The sequence below is a fragment of the Gavia stellata genome, chromosome 2, assembly GCF_030936135.1.
Source record: "Gavia stellata isolate bGavSte3 chromosome 2, bGavSte3.hap2, whole genome shotgun sequence".
NCBI classification, from domain to species: Eukaryota; Metazoa; Chordata; class Aves; order Gaviiformes; family Gaviidae; genus Gavia; species Gavia stellata.
The window spans coordinates 43,282,936-43,303,040 of NC_082595.1; the positions used below are offsets into that span (position 1 = coordinate 43,282,936).

Consider the following 20,105-nt stretch of genomic DNA (forward strand, 5'->3'; position numbering starts at 1 on the left):
TCTGGAAGCTATGGCAATTACAGAATTAGGACACAGTCTGTAAGTTATGTTGTATGGCTGAAGACCACCTCTGTAGTCTCATCCTTCCCATCGTTCATCTCACTTCTCTCTCCAAGATCCCTGATCCCCACCTTTCTCACTGCACCATACTACCACCCCCTTGCCAGAAAACCTTCCAGGTCCTATCCATAGCAGGAGTGGTGACAGAGAGCCAAACTAGAGGTGATAAGGGGCCCCATCAGGTGCTCTGGCTGTGTCTGAGCATCTTCTGGGAGGCGCACCAGAGAAACACTGCAAATAGCAGGCTGGACAAGCTCTGTGTTGTGAACCAACGTACACCATCTCAGAGACACTAGTACACAACCTGGCAGCAATGACACCATGCAAGGCACAGGTTTTGGGAAATATACTATGTAGGTGCCATATAGGAGGAATCAGAGAGATGTCACAGGACTGTATTTGGTACCATGGACTTAATGAATATAAGAAGGCACTTTTAACGACTGATGGTATGTCGGACAAGAGGCAATGAATGCCTCAAAACATAGAGGACAGTGAGGAATACAGTGTTGTATGGGATGGAAGGTTGCATAAGTAGTATGTTAATATTCGACCCTCTAAGTATTGGGGGGGGGGGGGGGGGGAGGAGGAGAAGGTGATGGGACATAGATGGAGAAAGTCTCTGCACTGTCAGTACTTGACATAACAACAAAGTCCCTCCTGCATGACACTGCTCTTGCCATATCCCCAGATACAAAATATTCAAGACACACCAAGTGCATTTACTGCCTAAGTGTTCAAAACTGGCTACGCTGTGTCACATCAGCGCCCCAGGTTGCTGGTCAGACTGGTCCTCTGGGACTCAAATGTTATTACCATCAGTCATTTTGTATAATATTGCTTAAAGTGAAGCAACATTTCACTTCTTACCAAGAGGTACGTCCTTTGGTGGGGTTTCACCCCATCCCTCACATCTCCTTGCTCCAGTTTTCCAAGAAGCAGCCATATGAAGTTAAACTTACCAAGACACAGCTCCCTATTACTGTACTTTTCTAGCTCACTTAACTTCGTTATTACTATACTTTAAAGTAATTCACAACCAAACTTAAAAACAATTTTCACAACAGCACCAGACATGGGAGCACTCCTGGACAACTTCTTCAGCCATTCCCCTTATAAAGTCTTGTAATTTCAATTGTAATGTTAATACATTCACAGTAACACGCAGTTTACCTCAGCACCATCACAAGATGACACTTCAAGGTGTCAAAAATTCAAAGCTGTCCGAATGAGGAAATGTTTCTGCTTCACAGAGTTAACCTCAGTAAAATACAGCCACCTGTATTTTCACCTATATGATCTTTTGCCTACTGTTACTTCAAAGCCATGCTTCTTCAGTTCATTACTCTCATGCATGTAACAATTCTCTCTGTCTACAGGGCACCACTGATTTCTTACGTATAGTCAATTTTTCCTCATACTGAGTTTTTCTATGCCACTATTTTTTTTTTTTTAAGAACAATGTTACTTTCAAAGCTTGTTTTAGAAAAACATCTTTTTCTTTGTATGTTAACTTTTTTCATTAGGGTTGGCTTTCATACAAAACAACTTAATCAATAATCAATTTAAACAAAAAAAAAAAATCACCATTCCCATGCTTGTCTCAGTTAAGCACAAATTCAGCAGCTGAAAGGACAGGAACTGGTAGAAAAAGGCAACCCTTACAAGAGGCAAAACCAGGCAGATCCATCCTAAAAACTGACAAGCCACCCATGGAGAAAACGTCTGTTAACCCAGTGGCTGATCCGTCTTGTAAGGACCATATTTCTCCCTCATCCCAAATACTACTCCTCCCAATTTCAGTTATATCAAACTTCACATCAGCCACATCTACAGCTGTACAGTAACCAAGGGGGAGGATTCTCTAAAATGGATTTTAAATAAGACTAAATAGTTAACACTTGTGAAATTGATAAACTAACCATTTAACAGCCCTACTTCTGGAGAGTATATTAAGTGGACAATCTCCCCTTAAGGCTTTGAGTTCTGTATTTGCAAAACAGATGCACGAAGGGATGAAAATCCCATAAACGGTTTGCATTCTTGATGTCTGACACAATTTAGTCCTTGGGGAGCGCACTACGTGTGTACGTGTGCATATGCAGGAGATTGCATGCAATCTTTTACAATAAGGCCCTAATCCTGAACCTGTAACATTACTTTAAGCACCAGAAATAACCTACAGTTCTGCTGCTGTTTTAAGACCAGTGATCAGAATGTCACCTATTAACTTTTGCATCACTATGACAGGTTTGTGTTCCTGCTTCCCAGAAAATCCAGTTGCTCTTCCTCACTCTTCTTGGTTGCTCTTTTTGTAAATAAACAAACAAACCCTACAGATACTTCTTGTACACTTACGTTGATGATTCAGAGCATACTGCAGTTTCCTGAATGTAGACCCTGCTTTAGCTACCTCAAGTACATAATGAGAAGGATACGGCTATTTAGTTGGACACTAACAACAGGAGATACCTGTTAACAATAAAATCATACAGACAAACTCTTCAATGTAATGACCCTAGCCTGGGTTATGAAGATACGCAAGAGAAACTGCAAGAGCAGGGGAGGGATGACTGCATTTACTCTTAACACAGTAGTTAATTGCTCTCCAATTTCTATTTCTAGGGTCACCTAGACATTAATTTCTTATTTTTCTTCTACCTACTGCTCCTCTATTTACCTTTCAAATAACATTCCGTTTCAAAAAAAAAAAAATTCAAGCATCCTGTTGGTGCTCAGAGGTTTTATGCTGTCCACTACCAGCTATTACAAACTTCAGTGCTTTTTGCAAATCACTACAAAGAGCAGAAATAATGAGAAGTAGTAAATGCAAGGTTTCATGTGAAATTGAGTGCCTTATGTAGCTCCGTGACTTAACATTATACTCGGAGAAGAATGGGGTAGAAAGAACTAAGTTATAGTTCATGACCATTGTCAAATTCTCAAAGCTTTGCTGGTCCTTGAAATACAGATTTGGAAGAAGCCTAGCCACGTTATTCTAACAAATACTTATCTTGTCATCAACATAATTTTCCAGAGAAAAAAACTGAAATATGATATGCTCTCCTCTTCTGATCTATCAAAGAAGTTCTACTGACCTTAATCACAGTATGGCCTTACTAGAGCCATTAATTCAAAACATGTGAAAGGTTACAAAATTCCTCAAAAAAATTTACAAGCTTTTTTTTCTCTCCCCCCTCTTCCTTTCCCATCTTTAAAAGCTGCATCATTTTTATAAAAGTGCCATCTGATGGGTATAAAGACTGTATGAAACTGAAAGGCATAGAAACTTAGAAGCAGCAGTTTGACCAATAATAAAAGAGATACTACATTTGATCCAGAAATATCGTAAGTTTTTTTCAAATGCAGTTATTTGTTTGTTTTGACCAACTTAAGGCTGCCTGAGCAGCCTCTCTCCTGGATGCATGCTTGAGATAAAGTATTACAGAGCCTTATTTTCAAGCTAGCTAAAGAGATCAAATACCCTCTTCAACCTAGAGCTTATTTCCACAGCTTCGACTTCTGCAAGTTCATCTTCTGCACAGTTAGTACTGTGTGCAGCAATCTCCAGCTAGTGATCAAATTTTCAAAACTTCCAAATCATGAGAAATTGCTCACTGTGCCCAAGGAGGTATTTGGAAATGTAAATTCAGAAGTAATGCTTCAGTGTGCTACTTTGCAAGGGGAGAGAGAACATGCAACCAGGTTGATCCTCTTCAACCCCTGAGAGTACTCCTATTTGTTAACTATGTGGCGATGGACTTTTAAGGCTGTGATTTATGGAAGCCTGTTTGATCACTGTTCATCTTTGTTCTGCACTTACAGGCACTATAGTGACCTTATTTACACCCAAGTTAATCATTAGGTCTTACAGAGGGTGGGGAACAGTGGGGGAAGGTAAGGGGTGGGGAAGGGGAGGGAAAGAAAGATTTCTTTTCTGAATTAAAAGCATTAGTGATTTTTTAGAAGTTATCGAAACAACAGGAAAGAAACAGTGTGTCACACAGATACTTTCTCTTTATGCAGACTTGGCTTCACATCCCCAAACCGAGACTGCTGCTGAGAGGATGGCACCATTACCATGAGCTCTCTACCAAAACTTCCAGAAAACCCACCAACTTCAGCTGTGTCCTCTGCACAGGTAACGGAGGCCCATAAACAGAAAGCTGTGAAGTACCAACTTATTTCCAAACTGTCACCACAGAGGCCACCAGGCACTCCTGTCTCCTGCTTACCATTAGCTGGAAAAGAATGAGGGCTCCCCACCCAAGGGCTAATCTAATTCATCACAACATTTGCTGCTCTTTGTCACTTCTATAAGCATCTGCTTTACTGAAGAAAAAAAATCCAAATTCCTCTGAAAACGGTTATAAAACAGCCAGGAGACAGTGAGGCTGCTCCTACCCAAGTAAGACCAACGTGACAAATTATCACCTGGGAAAGAAGATCACATGACAGAAAAATACCAGGAACAAAAGGGAAATACAGCCACAAGAGAAAAGATGAGGAGAAATTACTATTGAAAATTTCCATTTGAGACATTCACCCAACAGACACCATTTAACTATCCTTTAAACAGTCACACTACTTCAACTACAGTAAGCATACAAGTTTTTTGCATTATTTTCCTATCTTAGTGTTTATTTCAAATTGACAGAAGTAGCAGTATCTCAAAAGCAAGCAACCCACAGGAGAGCATTATGGGCATATAATAAATAGGGTAACATAGAAGTCTTCTTATCCCCAAGTTATTCTCTCTAGACATCCCATCCCACTCACGTGAAATAAGACAGATATTTCTTTTACCCCCAATGTTTTCAGTTCTAATATATATATATATAAAACTGCCATCAACCTCTTGGTCTGCAGACACTAAACTTCACCTACTGTTTCCCCCCTCTCACACACACACACACTAATCCTACTGAAATATGCTGGAATGAGAGCCACCTAAACCAAAAACATGCATTTAGTTGCAGACTAGAGCTGACAGCAGCAGCTCACACCCTCTTCCTAGAGAGGGAGCTGGCCGGGCTTGGGGAGCTTTGGGACAGAGGGGACAGGCCAGACCCCTACCCAACCGCACTCTCCATCTCCATGCCTAAACCTCCAGCAAGGGAAGCCTTTAGAGACAACTGCATAGCAAAACTCGCTGGCAAAGCAACAACCCAACTTAAAAAACAAGCAACCCGTTCCACACAGAGACGGAAATCAAAACTTCAGCCCACTTTATCCAGAGCTGGACTTCCATCAGTCCATACATCCCATCACCAAGCTTCTGCCTGTCTGGTTTACTGTTGCTGACAACTTCTTCACAACAGCATGGATAAATACTCTTCCAAAGGAATAAAATGGAAGCAAGGATGAGCATAAAATTCAATCACATGCAATATTAATATTAATCACAGTAATTACACAGACTACAGGCAACACAAAAGCATACTTTCCTAAGGTGGCTGCCTTCACAGCTTGCCAACTTTAACAGGTTAGGCCCCTCCCATGGGGAAAATAGGTCAACGTCTTTGCAGTAAGAGTAATTTTTATACTCCTTATCAAACAAAAAAAAAAGGCCTTTGCTGGCCCTAAAAATAAATACTACCCTTCAACAGGTCAAGTGCAAAGCAATTTTGTTTTCTAAAAGCAGTAACAGTACCCTCTACATCAGTTGTTTGTGTCTCTAGTACACGAAGCCTGTTTGCCTGACAACTACGTGGTTAATACGGCACAACAACCCCCCCACCCTAAGGCCTTCATCTCAAACATGCAATTAAGAGTTTGCCTTTTAAAGGTTTGGAGGTTTTTGTGGTTGAAGGAGTAGTTCATTAGTCACAAGAGCTCCTTTTCTTGAACTCTGGTAATTAACACTCTGATGCCTGTTCCCACAGTGGAAACAAGAGGGAACGCTGCAAAACTGCCTGCCTCTTGGCTCCCAAGAAGAAATGGGGTGATCCTTTTAATTTGGTTTGGCTGCCTTCTCGTACCACCATGTGGAACTGTTTTGGTTGATTGCAGCAAGGTCCATTACTCATGTCTGCCTCTCCTTTGTGACTGCACCCTTGCAAACACTGTGGTTATTACTGTTACACCCATGAGCTAGTCAGGGAGCAGTTTGCTGTAAGGCAACAGCTGATGTAGTTGCCAGATAGCCAACCTTTTAGATGACAACCTCCTACACTGTTACGAAACATTTATGACTAGCACCTTACAATCTCAGGGTCACCAGGGAGGCGTAAATACAGGCACATGAGAATCACCAGCCACCAGCACCTGCTAATCACATTAATATGTCATAGCAAGCTGAATGACATTAACAGAAAAATGCTGATGGTGCATACCTCTTTCCATCATGTACAGATCCCCAGGAGTCACTACTGGATTCTCCTAGGAGACGCTGTCATTACTTGGATGCACACTTTACTTCATGTTAAAAATCCCCACAATGTTACATCAGGAATTCTAGCTTCTTAAAAGTTATTGCTTGCATTATTTTTTTATAGCATACTGGAGTCCCTTCCATAAGCCAGGACACACAAGGAGCCTCAAGACCAAAGAACAAAAATCCTAACCACTGTCCAAAGGGAGTCTGAAACAGAGAGAGGAACATAAGATGAGGAATGACACTCCACCGCATTGGACAGACAACCATTTCACTGCACTAGCCATCGCCTTTCACCTGCAAAGGGCTGGGAAGGTTGATGCCATCACAGCTGACAGCTTTGAGGACAGCTTCACAGCAATGTGAAAAGAATCAGACAGCTTAAAGGTGTTCAGGTAAAGTAGCTGCTGGGTTCCCAACAATGAGTGAGGGAAGACGTGCAGAGCAAGGCTAGAAGGCCTGGCCAGAAAGATCTGAGAGCGAAAGCAGCCAGCATACATTTGAAGCAATAAAGGCGGCAGTAGAGAAGAGGGAAGAAAAGACTGATACCGTTAGCACACCTAACTAGACAAAAAAAAAAAAAACAAACAAACAAAAAAAAAAGCTTTGCAGCAGCAAAACACGCTGATAACGTTGTCCCAGTGACAAGAGAGACCTGCTTTGAGACACACAATGCAATAGGCATTTTAAAGCCTATCGCTGAAGTATCTCAGCTTCCTTTGAACAGACTGTGTCAAACCCAAGGTTTATCAACTGAGCAGTCAATCACCAAATCTCTCAGCTATCCCTTATTTTTATAATTGCTTTAAATGTCTAAAGCAATTGCTTCAAACAATTAGCTGCCTGACACATTTTCATTATTCCACATCATCTTACAGCCCTAGTTAGGTGTGCAGTAATGATGCTACTTCCTAAAATAGCAGAGACCTCATCAGAGTTCAAGTGCAACACCCCAACTGTAAGAAAGCCAAGGGCATCTAAGATCAACAGTGGCAAAGCTGACTGAGGGCTCTGTCTGAATCGTACACAAGTCCAAAATACCACCAACCTGTCCAGGAGCTCTACGTCCTTCCTAGATGTAAAGTGGAGTGGAGGAGGGCAGGAGAGAGCCCTATATCTGACATCCTCATACAGTATTTTTTGTGATTATGAAAAAGCAAGAGCATGAGCAGATATTCCACCCTCTTAGTAGGGTGGTGACAAGATATTTCTGAATCTCTGCTGAAGCTCCAAACAAGTCTTCCTGACACTTCTAAAGCACAGCAAAGCACCATCAGATATTTGTAGCGAAGTCAGTCAATTCGATTGATGGCTACTTGCTTCTTTCTCACAGCATTTTAGCTAAATTGGGTTTTGTTTGGTTTGGGTTTTTTTGGAAAGATCTGTTACAGAATACAACTTTATTGGTGCAGCTTCCAGAGAGTGCATAATTCCTAGGTGCCAGAAGCATCTTTAGGGAAGGCGCTCACATATATGCCTAACAAAGCTGCAAGCAGAATGAAAACAGTTTAAATCTTAATAGAAAACTAGTTTTGAAAGTTAACTTTTGTTACTTTAGTAAAAAGTTAGAACTTAAAAATATCAAAGATTTTTGAGAACATGTAATGACAGGAAGGAATATTAAAGAGCAAAACATATTTCAGTAAAGCCACAAGAGATAGTTGAAAACTTAGGTAATTATCTTTCAACATACTCTTAACCCTTGGAAAATTGAAGGTGATACTGGACAATAAGATTACATGTATTATGCTCATGGGTTAGAAGCCACACAGCCCATTCAGTATTCTGCAGCAAGCAAGCGATGTTAATGTGAGCAAAACCTGTACGCATACATACAAGCTGACAATCTGGGAAATGAGTAGTTCTGTGCATGACAGCTCAACAAAAGTGTCCAGGCATGCCTAGCACGGGACTGACTCTACTGGGAGCTGGAATTGCTCTCCAAATATACTGCCCTGAGAAGCCAGTACTAATCTTACTACACTAAAAGCTGACACACAGTGTTGCTAGCGGTACTCTGGCCACATCCCAGAGTCCAGCTGTCAACTGCCTTGTTTCAAGAGACAATTTTATACACCAAAGGATGCTCACTAGCTTGGAACCTAGGCACCATGATGTGGTCCAAGAAGACAAATTATTAAACAGCTTCCCAAAATATTCAAGACTAGCTACTTCACTGGAAGTTTGGTTTCAGCAACATCAATGGAAAACATTTTCCAACTGGTTTCCCATCATGGCTAGCACCATAAGATAGGAGGGTTTCTACTGTAAAAAGAATTCAAAGTAGCCCCAGAAGGCTGCTCCAAGTGCTTCTAATTATACCACAAAGATCTAAAAAGTATCAGCCACCCCTGATTCAATTACAATTGTCAGATGCTGCCTTTTCATGCAATAACATGTGGTGCTGCTCATCCTTCTACATAGCTCTACAAGGTAGTCCACTGATTAAAGACACTGCACTGGAGCTAGACAAAGTAGAAAGGACAGAAGAGGTCAGTTATTATCACACTTGCGTCAGTTACTACTCTCACATGCAATATTCCAAGAACTCTGTGTTAAAATATACCAAACTTTTCATCAGATGCTGAATAGCATGAGATACAATTACAGCTCTCCCCCATACAGATCACACTGATTACATTCAACAACTCTTTTGTACATCAGATGCCTATTGACTAGTAGTATTCCAACAACCCTAAATGCAGGCATGCTCTATTTTCTTAAGCAAGCATACACATATTTTTTAAATGAGCATGCCCCCTTGTTTATTGTTATGTCTTCCTGCATCCCAGCAGTTCTCAGGTGAGCGATGGAGAAAGGAGGATCCAGTGACTACAACACTGAACCAGGGCCTGCAAGTTTTCTTCCTCTGCTGCAGACATCATGGGATGGACCCAGTTGGAGACTGACATGCTTCAACTCCCAGGATACTCAACAGAGACCTCCTACTCAGTACTCAATGGAGCCCAGAGCATGATTCAACTTACCCTGAAACAGACACCGAGAACAACATCTGCTGAGCCACCCTCTAGACTCCAGTGACCATAACAAGAGTATAGACATCTGAATTAATCATGTCTTAATCCTGATTTGAATGCCACCCACTGTATGACCAGAGGCAAATCACTTTCTTACACAATATGCTCCACACTGCAGAGCCATAAAAGGACACTTGAAGGAGCCCAAACAGACGTTTCAGGAGTTCATAAGCAATGTAACTGCATTAGGGGATGCAAATAGCAAAGACTTTCATGCTAATGCTGTTTCTACTACATAAATAACCTACTTCAGGTTTGTTGGACCTGCCCTGTGTAAGGTAGGCACAGCCCAAATTCCTCACAGTCTTAACTCCCTATCTTTAAAATTAAAGTAACAGCAAATTCCTACTGAGAGGGGTACCGAAAGAATAAAATAAAGACTGGGAAGCACCAGGGACACTGTGATAATGATGCATTAAGGCTAAATCAAGATAAGAATTGCATAAGGCACCAGAAGAACACTTCCTCAGCCCCCAGAGACTTTGTTTCTCAAGGCTCTACTCCAGTCATCTTCTCTTGATACTTTCAAAATCTGAATAAAAGTACCCCAACTAGCTAGAATCCTACCAGCCAGCATCAGTCTGGTACACATGCTCTAGTAAAGTAGTAAGCAGCAAAACATTTAAGCAGCATGAACCTATCGTAAGAGCAACCATAAAAATAGATCCCCCACTACTAGCAAATACCTGCTATGGAAGCACAGCATCCATCTCAGTCCATTTTAATGCTCCAGCTTCGGCACTGCTGCAAACCCACACCTAGCCTCCCGAATAAGCAATGACTCTCATTCTTAGTCAAATGGCAATATTCCATGTTTCTCCAAGATTACCATTAAATCCAAATCATAACTGAGGGCAAACCGTGTTCTTAACTTATTTCTTTAGTGCAGTGATGTGTAACACATGTTATTGTGAGATACAACGAAAACCAGCAAGAAATAAAAATGTTATTGGCAGGTTTGATTTCCAAGTTCTTGTTTTGATCACATATGGATTTATTTATCTAGTCTGATTTATTTATCTTTGTCTGAAATAGTGTGAAGTATGTATAGTCAGAGAAAAGATGAAGGATTGTTTTTAAATACAAGGAAATAACTACGATGGTTTTATGTTTACACAGGGATTATATTTCACAAGAGGTATAATATTACATGCTCTGGTGAGTACAGCGTAAGTTTGAATACTACATGGAATACTACAAATTTTAAAGAAAAAAAATACAAGCACATAGAATTTATAGCATATTTATCTTTTGTCTCCTCTTTCTTCCAAAGTTTCCATTACAGCTTGCATTAGGAATGCCAACAATTACTAAGTTTTATGTTTTGCCATAATCCTTTTAAAATTCTGTTTGGTGAAGCAATAAGAATACAAACAGCAAGAATCCTGCACCTTACGAAGGATGAGCGAGTGAAGCAGTGAATACACTTCACCACTAGAACTATTCAGAGGGGGAAAGCAAAAAAAGACCCACTCATATCAGAGTAGGTATCTGCATTTCACTACATTTCCACTTCTCCTCTACAATATTCTCTGGGCACAGCTCCATCCCCTGGTCCCTGCACATGTTTTTCAGTTCACATTCTTCAGGCATGTCTGAACTTGTTCTTATAGCCCTCCTTCCTCAGGGGAAGTCCTACATAGGAGGGGAAAAGAAAAAAAAAAAATAGAAGTCTTCATCCCTTATTGCTCCCTTCTCACTCCACGCCCCCATAGCCAAGCACACGTCTTCTCAGCAGTGCAGCGCTAAGATACCTGCTCAGGTACAGTGTTCTGCCTCCTGCAGCAGCGCGACAGCAGCCAACTCAAAATTAAATTTTCAAGGCACTGAAGTTGTGATATTGCTGTCCCAATGAAACAAACTGGTAGATTTTCATTCTTCCATTTACATGTCCACCTGTCACCAAAGGGTTGCCTTTTGGCCATCACAGAAGGACACAGCTCTTTCACAATGCTAGTTCACGAGGAGGAAAAAAAGCACCGTCAAGACCTGCAGCTCAGTTCCTCTGGAACAGGCAACAGCAGTAACATCACAACAGAAGGCAGAAATCCTCTCTTATTAGATAAGGGTCTTTTACAAGCTACAAAAGCTAGAAAGCCCAACAGAAGCCCTTAACCAGTCTGCCTCACTGGCCCACTGTACTCGTAATATATCCAAAGGAGGCAACACCTTGAGCCCTTCCCTTCTGTTCTGACTAGGAAGGCATCTGTATCACACAAGATATCTTTTATTTAGTAACAAAATGGGAATTTGCAGAGCTTTTCCTAAAGCATTCACCCAGCAAACTTCATTCCAGTAATACAAGACTCTGTGAGATAAGGAAAGATATTAACGATAAAAGGACGGCAACCTAAGCAACATTCATTTTGCACACACAAGGCAGAGACATCAGGATCATTAGCCTAGAAGCATGTACCAACACTTGCTTTAGCAGAAGCCTTAGCCCTTGATGAGCACCAATTAAGTTTTAAATGGTGTTCTTTCCTTTGATCAAGAAACAAGATACGATCACATTTATGCCACAGAGCTTTGATTGCAACAGCACACCAGATGCTTTGCTTACCTACACTTAACTACTAGTATAAGAAACAGTCCAAAAAACTAAAGAGATTTTGTCATTCCAGTGACAAATAACTGTCTTCACATAACAGGGTATCAGAGAACCATGTACAAGAAACTACATGAACTCAGCACTAATGCAATAAGGTAACATAATTCGGCCAGATACCAAATGCATGTCTGTGAGACCAAAGTTACAGCAGTCAGTGATGCGATCTCACTAAATCAAACACAGATGCTTGGTTTTGTCCAGCATGTGTGACATTTGATCAAAATTAGCTACATTTTGTAATATCATAAATATCTATTAAAATAGGTAATGAATGTTTTAAGCCAGTGAAACAGATCAGGCTGATTCAGTGTACCTCCCGCAGATCCTCCAAGCTGTGAAGTGTTACTGCTTGCACTCTGAGAAGATGGGGGTAGGCATATGGAAACCCACAGGCAATTTCCTCATGGAGAGGAAGCGTGGCCCAGGGATCTGAATGACAGCCTCAGACTCCAAATGTCATCTCACTCTGGTAATAACAGCCCAAACGACAAAAGGACTGTATACCCTGCCTAACATCAGAGATCCACAGTCAAACAGCATTTTTTTTTTTTTCCGAATTTCCTATCTCTTACTGCAGCCCTGTGGACAAACACACTAAAATCTGTGAGCAATCCCATGACCACAAGAAGCTGGGTCCTGAAGAACTACCGTAAATACATGAGAGGTTGCCATAGAGGCCCCAGCTCCATTAACTCCTGTCCACCCTTCCTTTCCTCTCTTCAAGTTAGCCATGAAAACATCACTACCTCCTCCTTGACAGGACTTACATATTTGGGGTATGTGGAGAATAGAGCGAGGAGACACTGCAGAAACACCATTCCTCTAGGGAGATAAGACCTGACTGTGTGACGTTAGGAAAATGCAAGGTACAAATTAAGACCAATATCATTGCTTTTATGGAAAAAACGCAATGGTAATCAACTTTTTCCACCTAATTTGCAGAGGCACTGTTTGGACTTATTCATTAACATACCTTCTGTGGGAAGTTTCCCTGGAAGTGAAAATCTTGTCCTAAGACAATGCAGCAAACCGAAAACTGAGCAGTCTTGTTACCTCTTCTGCAATCTTTAACTGTCACTAGTCATCGTCCGTTTGACATGCCTGGAAGGAGCTCATCTGACCATGACTTAAACCAGACAATCCAGAAGTTTAGATTTAAGAAGTCAAAAGGGAAGAATAAACACCACCCAAAAAACCCCACATACTTTTGAATACTTGCTGACAGGCTATATGCATGCATCACTCATAACTGCAATTCATCTAGTAGCATGTGTTGGATAACAGCCTTTTGTCAGGGTCTTTTACTTAAGAAAATAAAAGACCATGACAAATTTCAACATGCATTTTATCCAGTGCCCTGTACTTTGTCTTCCCTTAGCTCTTGCAGCGTGCTAGACAGTGTATAAACAGAGAGAGGCATGATCCTTGGCCAAGAGGATTTACATGCTGAAAATAAGGGGTCCCAGACAGAAGTGCAAAGAATGAACACATAATGAGAGTTATGAAAATCTGACACACAAACACATTTCATCAGAAATGAGGCTTTTCCTACAGAAGTCTCCAACAACAGACACAAATGACCTCCTGTCACTCAAGGAAAAGCTTGAAAGAAAGAAGGAAAAAAGCTACTGACTCGCTGGCCAATCTCCACACCTTTTACTGAGCAGTTGGAAGAAATTTCTCTTAATAATTATACCACCTCACATCTCTAGTTGGTTAATACTGAGCAAGCACCTTCGCTCTTAACACTACTACCTATGTTCAGGTACTACCTAAATATACCTTGTATACTTAAAATTCATTGCCAGGGTTTCACTACATCCCTCTGCAAAGGTTACAATCAACTTTCCACTAATGCCCATTGTGATTTTAGCATTTAAAATGTTGCTTTTCCAGACATTATGCTGACAGCATTCAACTTTTAGACTTTCTGATGTTTGGTTAAAATAGTTTGAACAGCAACTTAATGGCAAATAAACAGAGTTGACTGTGAACATGAAAAGATCAGGAGGAAAAAAAATTTAAAAAAATCATAGAACCTACAAGCAGCTCAAGAAACTGCAGCACAGCAAAAAAACATGATAACATGATCTAAACACATGAACACAGAGGCCAACTTTGGTTTATTTTTTCATACACATTCACTGATCTTAGCAACGATGAATAATTTTAAGACTGCAGTAGTACAGACTCATTGTGCAACTTTTTACATTGTTTCAACCCACAAATAAATATAAATAGACATATTTAGTATATATCTTTTGCTAGTAAAACTTTACGGGCCAGCTATATGCAGAATTTCAGGTGAGATCTGCAAAGAGTGGTTATTCCACATCATTTTCTGATCTATTTAACACATACTCTATGCAAGTATTTAAGTAACCAAGTAAACAGATGAAAGAGATTCTTCTGCAGCCCCAGTTATGGGCAGCTCTCTACTGTTCTTCACTGAAAGCAAAATACTCTGTCTTAAGAAATAACCAGGGATTTCTTACTGTTAGATTTTTCCCAAATAATTTGAACACAACAGCATTCACTTGAGAGCACCTAAAAAGAAAAGGAGGTTAAAAAATAACTCAAGTGCTATGCATTACCCATAATTGTTTCTAAAATCCAGCTATGGTTTGCAGCTCCCAGCACACACAGTTAACATGACTGACCTTGTTGAAATCTCCCTGGGTAAGCAAGATAGCCCTAAAAAAAGAACACCAGGCCCTCACGATTAATTGCTAACTATTAATAAATTAGCATATTTCTCCCTCTTCTCCCAAGCATACCTATAAATAAATATAACTGCCCAAAAGCTTTACCAGGAATGGAAATTAGAGTATTTCATGATATAACAGGCACAGTAATAAGTGATATCCATGAACTACTGAGGAAGGGAATAACCGAACCTGGAGCGCAACAAAGAAACCAAAGCAGGCGTGCAATCCCCAGCTAGCCGAGTCTACAGCTACAGCGACAAAGGCCAAATTGTAATGGAGCCTCGCAACACAGGCTTCTAACCACAAACGCGTCAAAGCAGCAAACTGTCTTCACCGTGTAAAATTTGGCTTGAAGTCACAACTCACATAAATATGTGAGGCCTGGGGGCAGGGGGAAGAGGCAGATCAGGCTACAGCAAACAAAACGGAGGCACAGCAATGTTCTCTAAGACAGTAACATTTCTCACACAGGAGGCTCTATCCCATATGCAGTTTTCCTTCCTCTTGCATCTTTTGAGGAATAACCTTAGCAGTGGGGTTTTCAGTAGCCAGGGGCTTCTGGAACCAGAGAAAGTTTCTCCACATGATCAGATCACTCTCTTTCCTTCAAGTTGCTGCTCCACCAGTAAAATTATGCCACTTTTGTGCTGGAGATTTCTCCATATGCATAGCCCTATGGATCTAAATGGGTTCTTGCTAGTTTCTGGACCCAGGACAGCCCAGAAAACTGCAAGACCACAATCAAACAAATACCAGCAGCGTACTGCAGATGTGCTACAACTTCCATGGCCATACACCTGTCCCACAATAACCTGAATGACTCCAGGAATCCCTCCTGAGGAGCTCTGGGGGAATTCAGCCTCCTGGGCACACAAGGGAATGCTGTGAGATACAGGTGAGGACTTTGAGCCCGTAAACATCTTAACCTGCACAGGAGCAAGACCGCAGGTCAACTGCAACACCATTCAAATGTTAGTTTACACCCCAACAAGGATCAACTCAAAAAAAAAAAAGAAAAGAAAAAAATACATCTTCTCAGTATAGTCAGGAAAACAGTGCAGGCTATACCACTCAAAGAGCATAAACTCTATGTCAACCCAGCCACAACTTAAATCAACACAGCATCCTAGCCAAAGAAGTACCTTTTTTCATTGCTGAATATGGACCCTAAATACTATTTGAATTTGTGTCACGTGTAAGAGAAACCTGTACCTACACCACTGCTTGTTCCAGACAGAAATGAAGGAGGTGCTTATAAAAATATCAGATAGTTTTCTAACCCTGATGTTGTAGCTAGAAAGTTATCACATCCTTGGTCAAAGCTTAAGTAATGCTTCACCTTCACAGAAAATGGCTAGTGAGTAAAAGTGCAACTCTTCCTCAGCAGCTTCGGTTTAACTACACCAATTCTTATTAGCTACATAGCCTGCTACTGTCAGTACAGTGCACTCTGCCAGAAAAAACACCCTTGTTCGCAAAAAATAGCAGCATTCTAGTCTGAATTAGCAAGAGAAGACAAGCAACTGCGTTTTGTATCAGCTGTTGTTGGTAACAATGAACAGAGCACTTTTTATTTAAAACCTGACTACAAAAACCTAAAAATATTCATGTTCGGCTTACTAATTCTTGATAGGTTCTATTTTAAATTCTAGATAAATGCTATTCACACTGTTTACCTAGGAGTGAACAGCTCCAAAAAAAAAAAAAAAAAAATCACAGAACAAAACTCTTCAGGATAAGAGTTACCTTGTTAGAAAAAGTTAGTTCAAAAGCCACTTAAAAAAAAGAAAAAGGCAAGTTCACCAAGAGCAAATAAGCTAACTGTCCAGCAGTGGTCATACAGCTTGTTTTTGCACTTTGCTTTTTGGGGTTTGTTTCATGGAACGGGGGGAAGTTTCCATGCTGCTTTGGGTTTGGAAAAGTTAGTTAAAAAAAATCAATTTATAGGTGTTTGATTGTAAAAAGATTTGGAAGAAAAAGAAAAATGGTTCCTGGAGAAATATTCTCAGTTTTACATTGAACATTAAAATGGACTAAATCAAACCACTTATCTCCGCTATTCTCTACATTTTCCCTACGATGTTTTTATCATTGTACGATAAGCATGCATCATTATCTGCAAAACCGATCTCCCCACTGAGAGCTGGCATCTCCCACTACAGTTATTTATGCCATTCTTCTAGAACACATTTCCATGGCATCACAGCACTAACTACAGGCAGCGCATATCACCAGCCAAATATTTTCTCCCAGAACTTGACCAGTTCAGTGAAGATCATGGTATCACCCTTCCTAGATGGCACATGTAAGAAAACAAATGGCATAAGCTCCCCTCCAATTACTTGTTTTATAAAACTAACCTTAGGAATTAAATATAATATTCACAAGGTAAAATACAGAACATTGGTCTTCAGTCAAACATAAAATTCAGTGGTTGTGAACTACCCAGTAAATAACCATTTCAGATTAAAAACAAACTATGAAGCATTGTGCTAATAAGGCTGTTAGCTATCTATTAAAGTGTCAATTTTAACGTGCAGAGATGAAAGCTTAATCATAAAGAAAAATTTTCCACATCTCATTTCTTTATTACAGTCTGTCATGCAGGGAGTGACATAAAATGACGCTGTGCACCAAAGAGGTCGAAAGCTTACCTCGAAACTGAAAAACAACAGCAGAAACAAAAGCTGCCAGCAGTCTTTAATTTATTCCTTCGCATTTCAAAGGACACGTGTTTGCATTAGTCAGAAGATCCACCTCCCAACTACAGCCAGCCCTCAAATTACTCTGCATAACACTAATTGAGGGTCCAGCTAAAGAGTTACCTGTTCAAGGAACCTGCGAGTAAAACAAATTATGCAAGAAAGCAAGCCAAGCATGCTTAAGTATAATAAAGCCTTTTTAAATGATTAGCAGATCTACTCTTTAGTCTGGCAAGGTAACAAACTTTCAGCGCCCAAGAGAAAAAACACAATGAAGGAAAAGCATTATATAAATATTCCACATGCCAAAGCAAAAGGCTTATTTCATTGGAACAATGCACTCCTGTTTAAACCAATACCAATCAGAAAAAAGATCTTTCTGTGGAAGTTATTTATATGTTAACGCATAACTTCACAGCACGTTTGTACGGCATCCTCTTCTCACAAAGGCTGCTTGGACGGTCCCTCGCTGGCACCGGCCCCTTCACGCACATGTTCACGCTCAGGAGGGCTGGGAGTATGCATCTCCCGCTGCATGAAAGCATGAGCCTGCTTTCCAAATCTGCCTCAGCCTTGAGCCGAACTACTGCCAAGTGCTGACCACAGGCACGCAGTCTAATCAGCATTACGGTCCTGAGACAGAGGAGTAATGGCTGCTATAAGTAAAATGCCACTTCTAATCCAGGGAAACTCTCGCCCCTGAAAGCATTCCTAATTTCCCATCAACTTCAACTCCAGCAAAGCCTGTGAAAACACTTTATGTAACAAAAGATGATCACACTAAAGCGTAGTCCTACAAGAAAACAGAAGTACATTTCTTAAGTCATAAATCCCACACCTAACTCATAGCTATTTCCCTTTTGATTTATTTCCTGTAGAGTGGGAACTGTGACAGCAGTATCCCAATGGACATTCGGAAAGCACTCACAGAGTCCAACCTGATTTGACAAAACTGAGGTTCAACCTGCCTTCAAGGAAAAGCCCGAAGACACCCAACTCTGCGGAGGTCCCCCAGGGAACGGGGCACCTCGTGGGTGCAGCCCACGACCCAGCGCCCGCTTTATCCCCACCTTCTCTCTCCCACCGAAGAGCTTCCCGGAGCTGGACGCAGGGGCAGGCTTCCCAAACGCCTCCTTCACACCTCAGTCCCGCGGAGGCTTTCCGCAGCTATGTCAACATCGCGAACAAACCTCGAAGCAGAGCAGGAAGTTTTGATAGGCGGGAGAGGGAGAGAAACAAGCACACAGACGAGAGACGAGGGGTGGGAGGGATGGACGGACGGACAGAGGGGCGAAGGGGCCGCTATTCAGCTCTCCGAGCGGGAGCCCACAGCGTTTTAATCCCATCACCGTTAAGCACGATTAAGAATTCTTGCTTACTTGAGCTAGTTTGTAAAGTTTTTGCTTAACTTACAAAACTGAGGTTTTTTCGACCAGTAAGCTGCTTTTGCTCGAAAAGCTGAAAGTTAACTCCTCGTGTCTGCCTGAAGGAGAACAGTTACTATCTCTACGCGAGCAGACTGGCCAGCACGACCGCGAAGGGGACCGAGCCCGGGGGAGACCCCACCGCAAATACACGTACCTCGAGCCAGCCGCCCTCACGCAGCCCGGTGCAAAGCTCACCTCACCCATTCCCCACGTCCAAAAAACCCCCCCGAAAACCTACAGCGCGAAGTACGCACAAGTGCGCTAACAGGTAAGGAGAGAAGGAAGCCAGGAGGGACCGGTACGCCGCCACCTCCCAAGCACCACGCCGGGGGAGTCCCGGGGCTCAGCCGGCGGGGCGGCCACGGAGCCGGGGCCGGGGCTGGCACCGCCGCGGCGCGGCGCTGCCGAAGGTGCCCGGCGGCGGCCCCGCTCGCCCGGCCGGCCATGCGGCCGCCCCGCCAGGAGCCCGACACCGGAAAGCTCCGGCGGCACCAACCGGGCCGGCGCCCTCTTACCCTTAGTCCAGTCCACCACTTGCTTCGGGCTCCACCTGGTCACCGGCTCCATGGCGGGCTCAACCCTGCCAGCACCAGCCCCCGCGGGAGACCGCAGCCGCGCTCCTCCGGACGCGCACTCGTCCCCTCTCAGGCGCCCATCCCGGCAGCGCCGCTCCGGGCCGCCCCCTCCTCGGTCTGGCTCCTCCCGCCGGTGGCGGCCGGGCCCGCCCCGCTGTCGCTCCGCCCCCAGGTGCTGTCCCTCGGCGGGCCGGGCCGGGCCGCGCCGGGCGCAGCCGTTACGGGCGGTTCCGCCCCGCAGCCGGTTCTACGGGGCGGAACCGGCCGTAACGGCTGCGCCCGACCCGGCCCGGCCCTGTACTTGGGAAAACGCCGAGGAGAAACTTCCTGGGGTCCCTGCGGCTTCTCCCGGGAAGGGGAGAGGAAGGTGTCCGCGGACAATGCTTTTAAACGCTTGTTACCTTGCAGACTCTGCCTGTAAAGGAAGAAAGTCCCAAAACCATGAAATAAGCAGACACTTCGCCTAACGCTTTAAATTTCATTACTGTCTGTAAGCCACGTCCAGCTTTGACTTCGTTGGGAACGAATCTGCGCAGAAAGGGCACTCTGAAGCAGCACGGTAGCTGAGACCGTGCTGCAACACCCTTCAAGTGTGTCTTGTCGGAAAG

The 20,105-nt window shown here is 42.6% G+C and overlaps 1 protein-coding gene across 2 annotated transcripts in view; it reads right to left on the reverse strand.

Annotated features, from left to right (window-relative positions):
- CNKSR3 (CNKSR family member 3) overlaps nt 1-19,528 on the reverse strand; it is a 60,486-nt gene extending 40,958 nt beyond the window's left edge. For both annotated transcript variants that reach the window (XM_059831085.1, XM_059831095.1), the window contains exon 1: nt 19,438-19,528. In XM_059831085.1, coding sequence (XP_059687068.1) covers nt 19,438-19,489 — 52 coding nt within the window. In that variant the 5' untranslated portion in view covers nt 19,490-19,528. The remainder of the gene's footprint in view (nt 1-19,437) is intronic.
- Between the last annotated feature and the right edge of the window lie 577 nt (nt 19,529-20,105).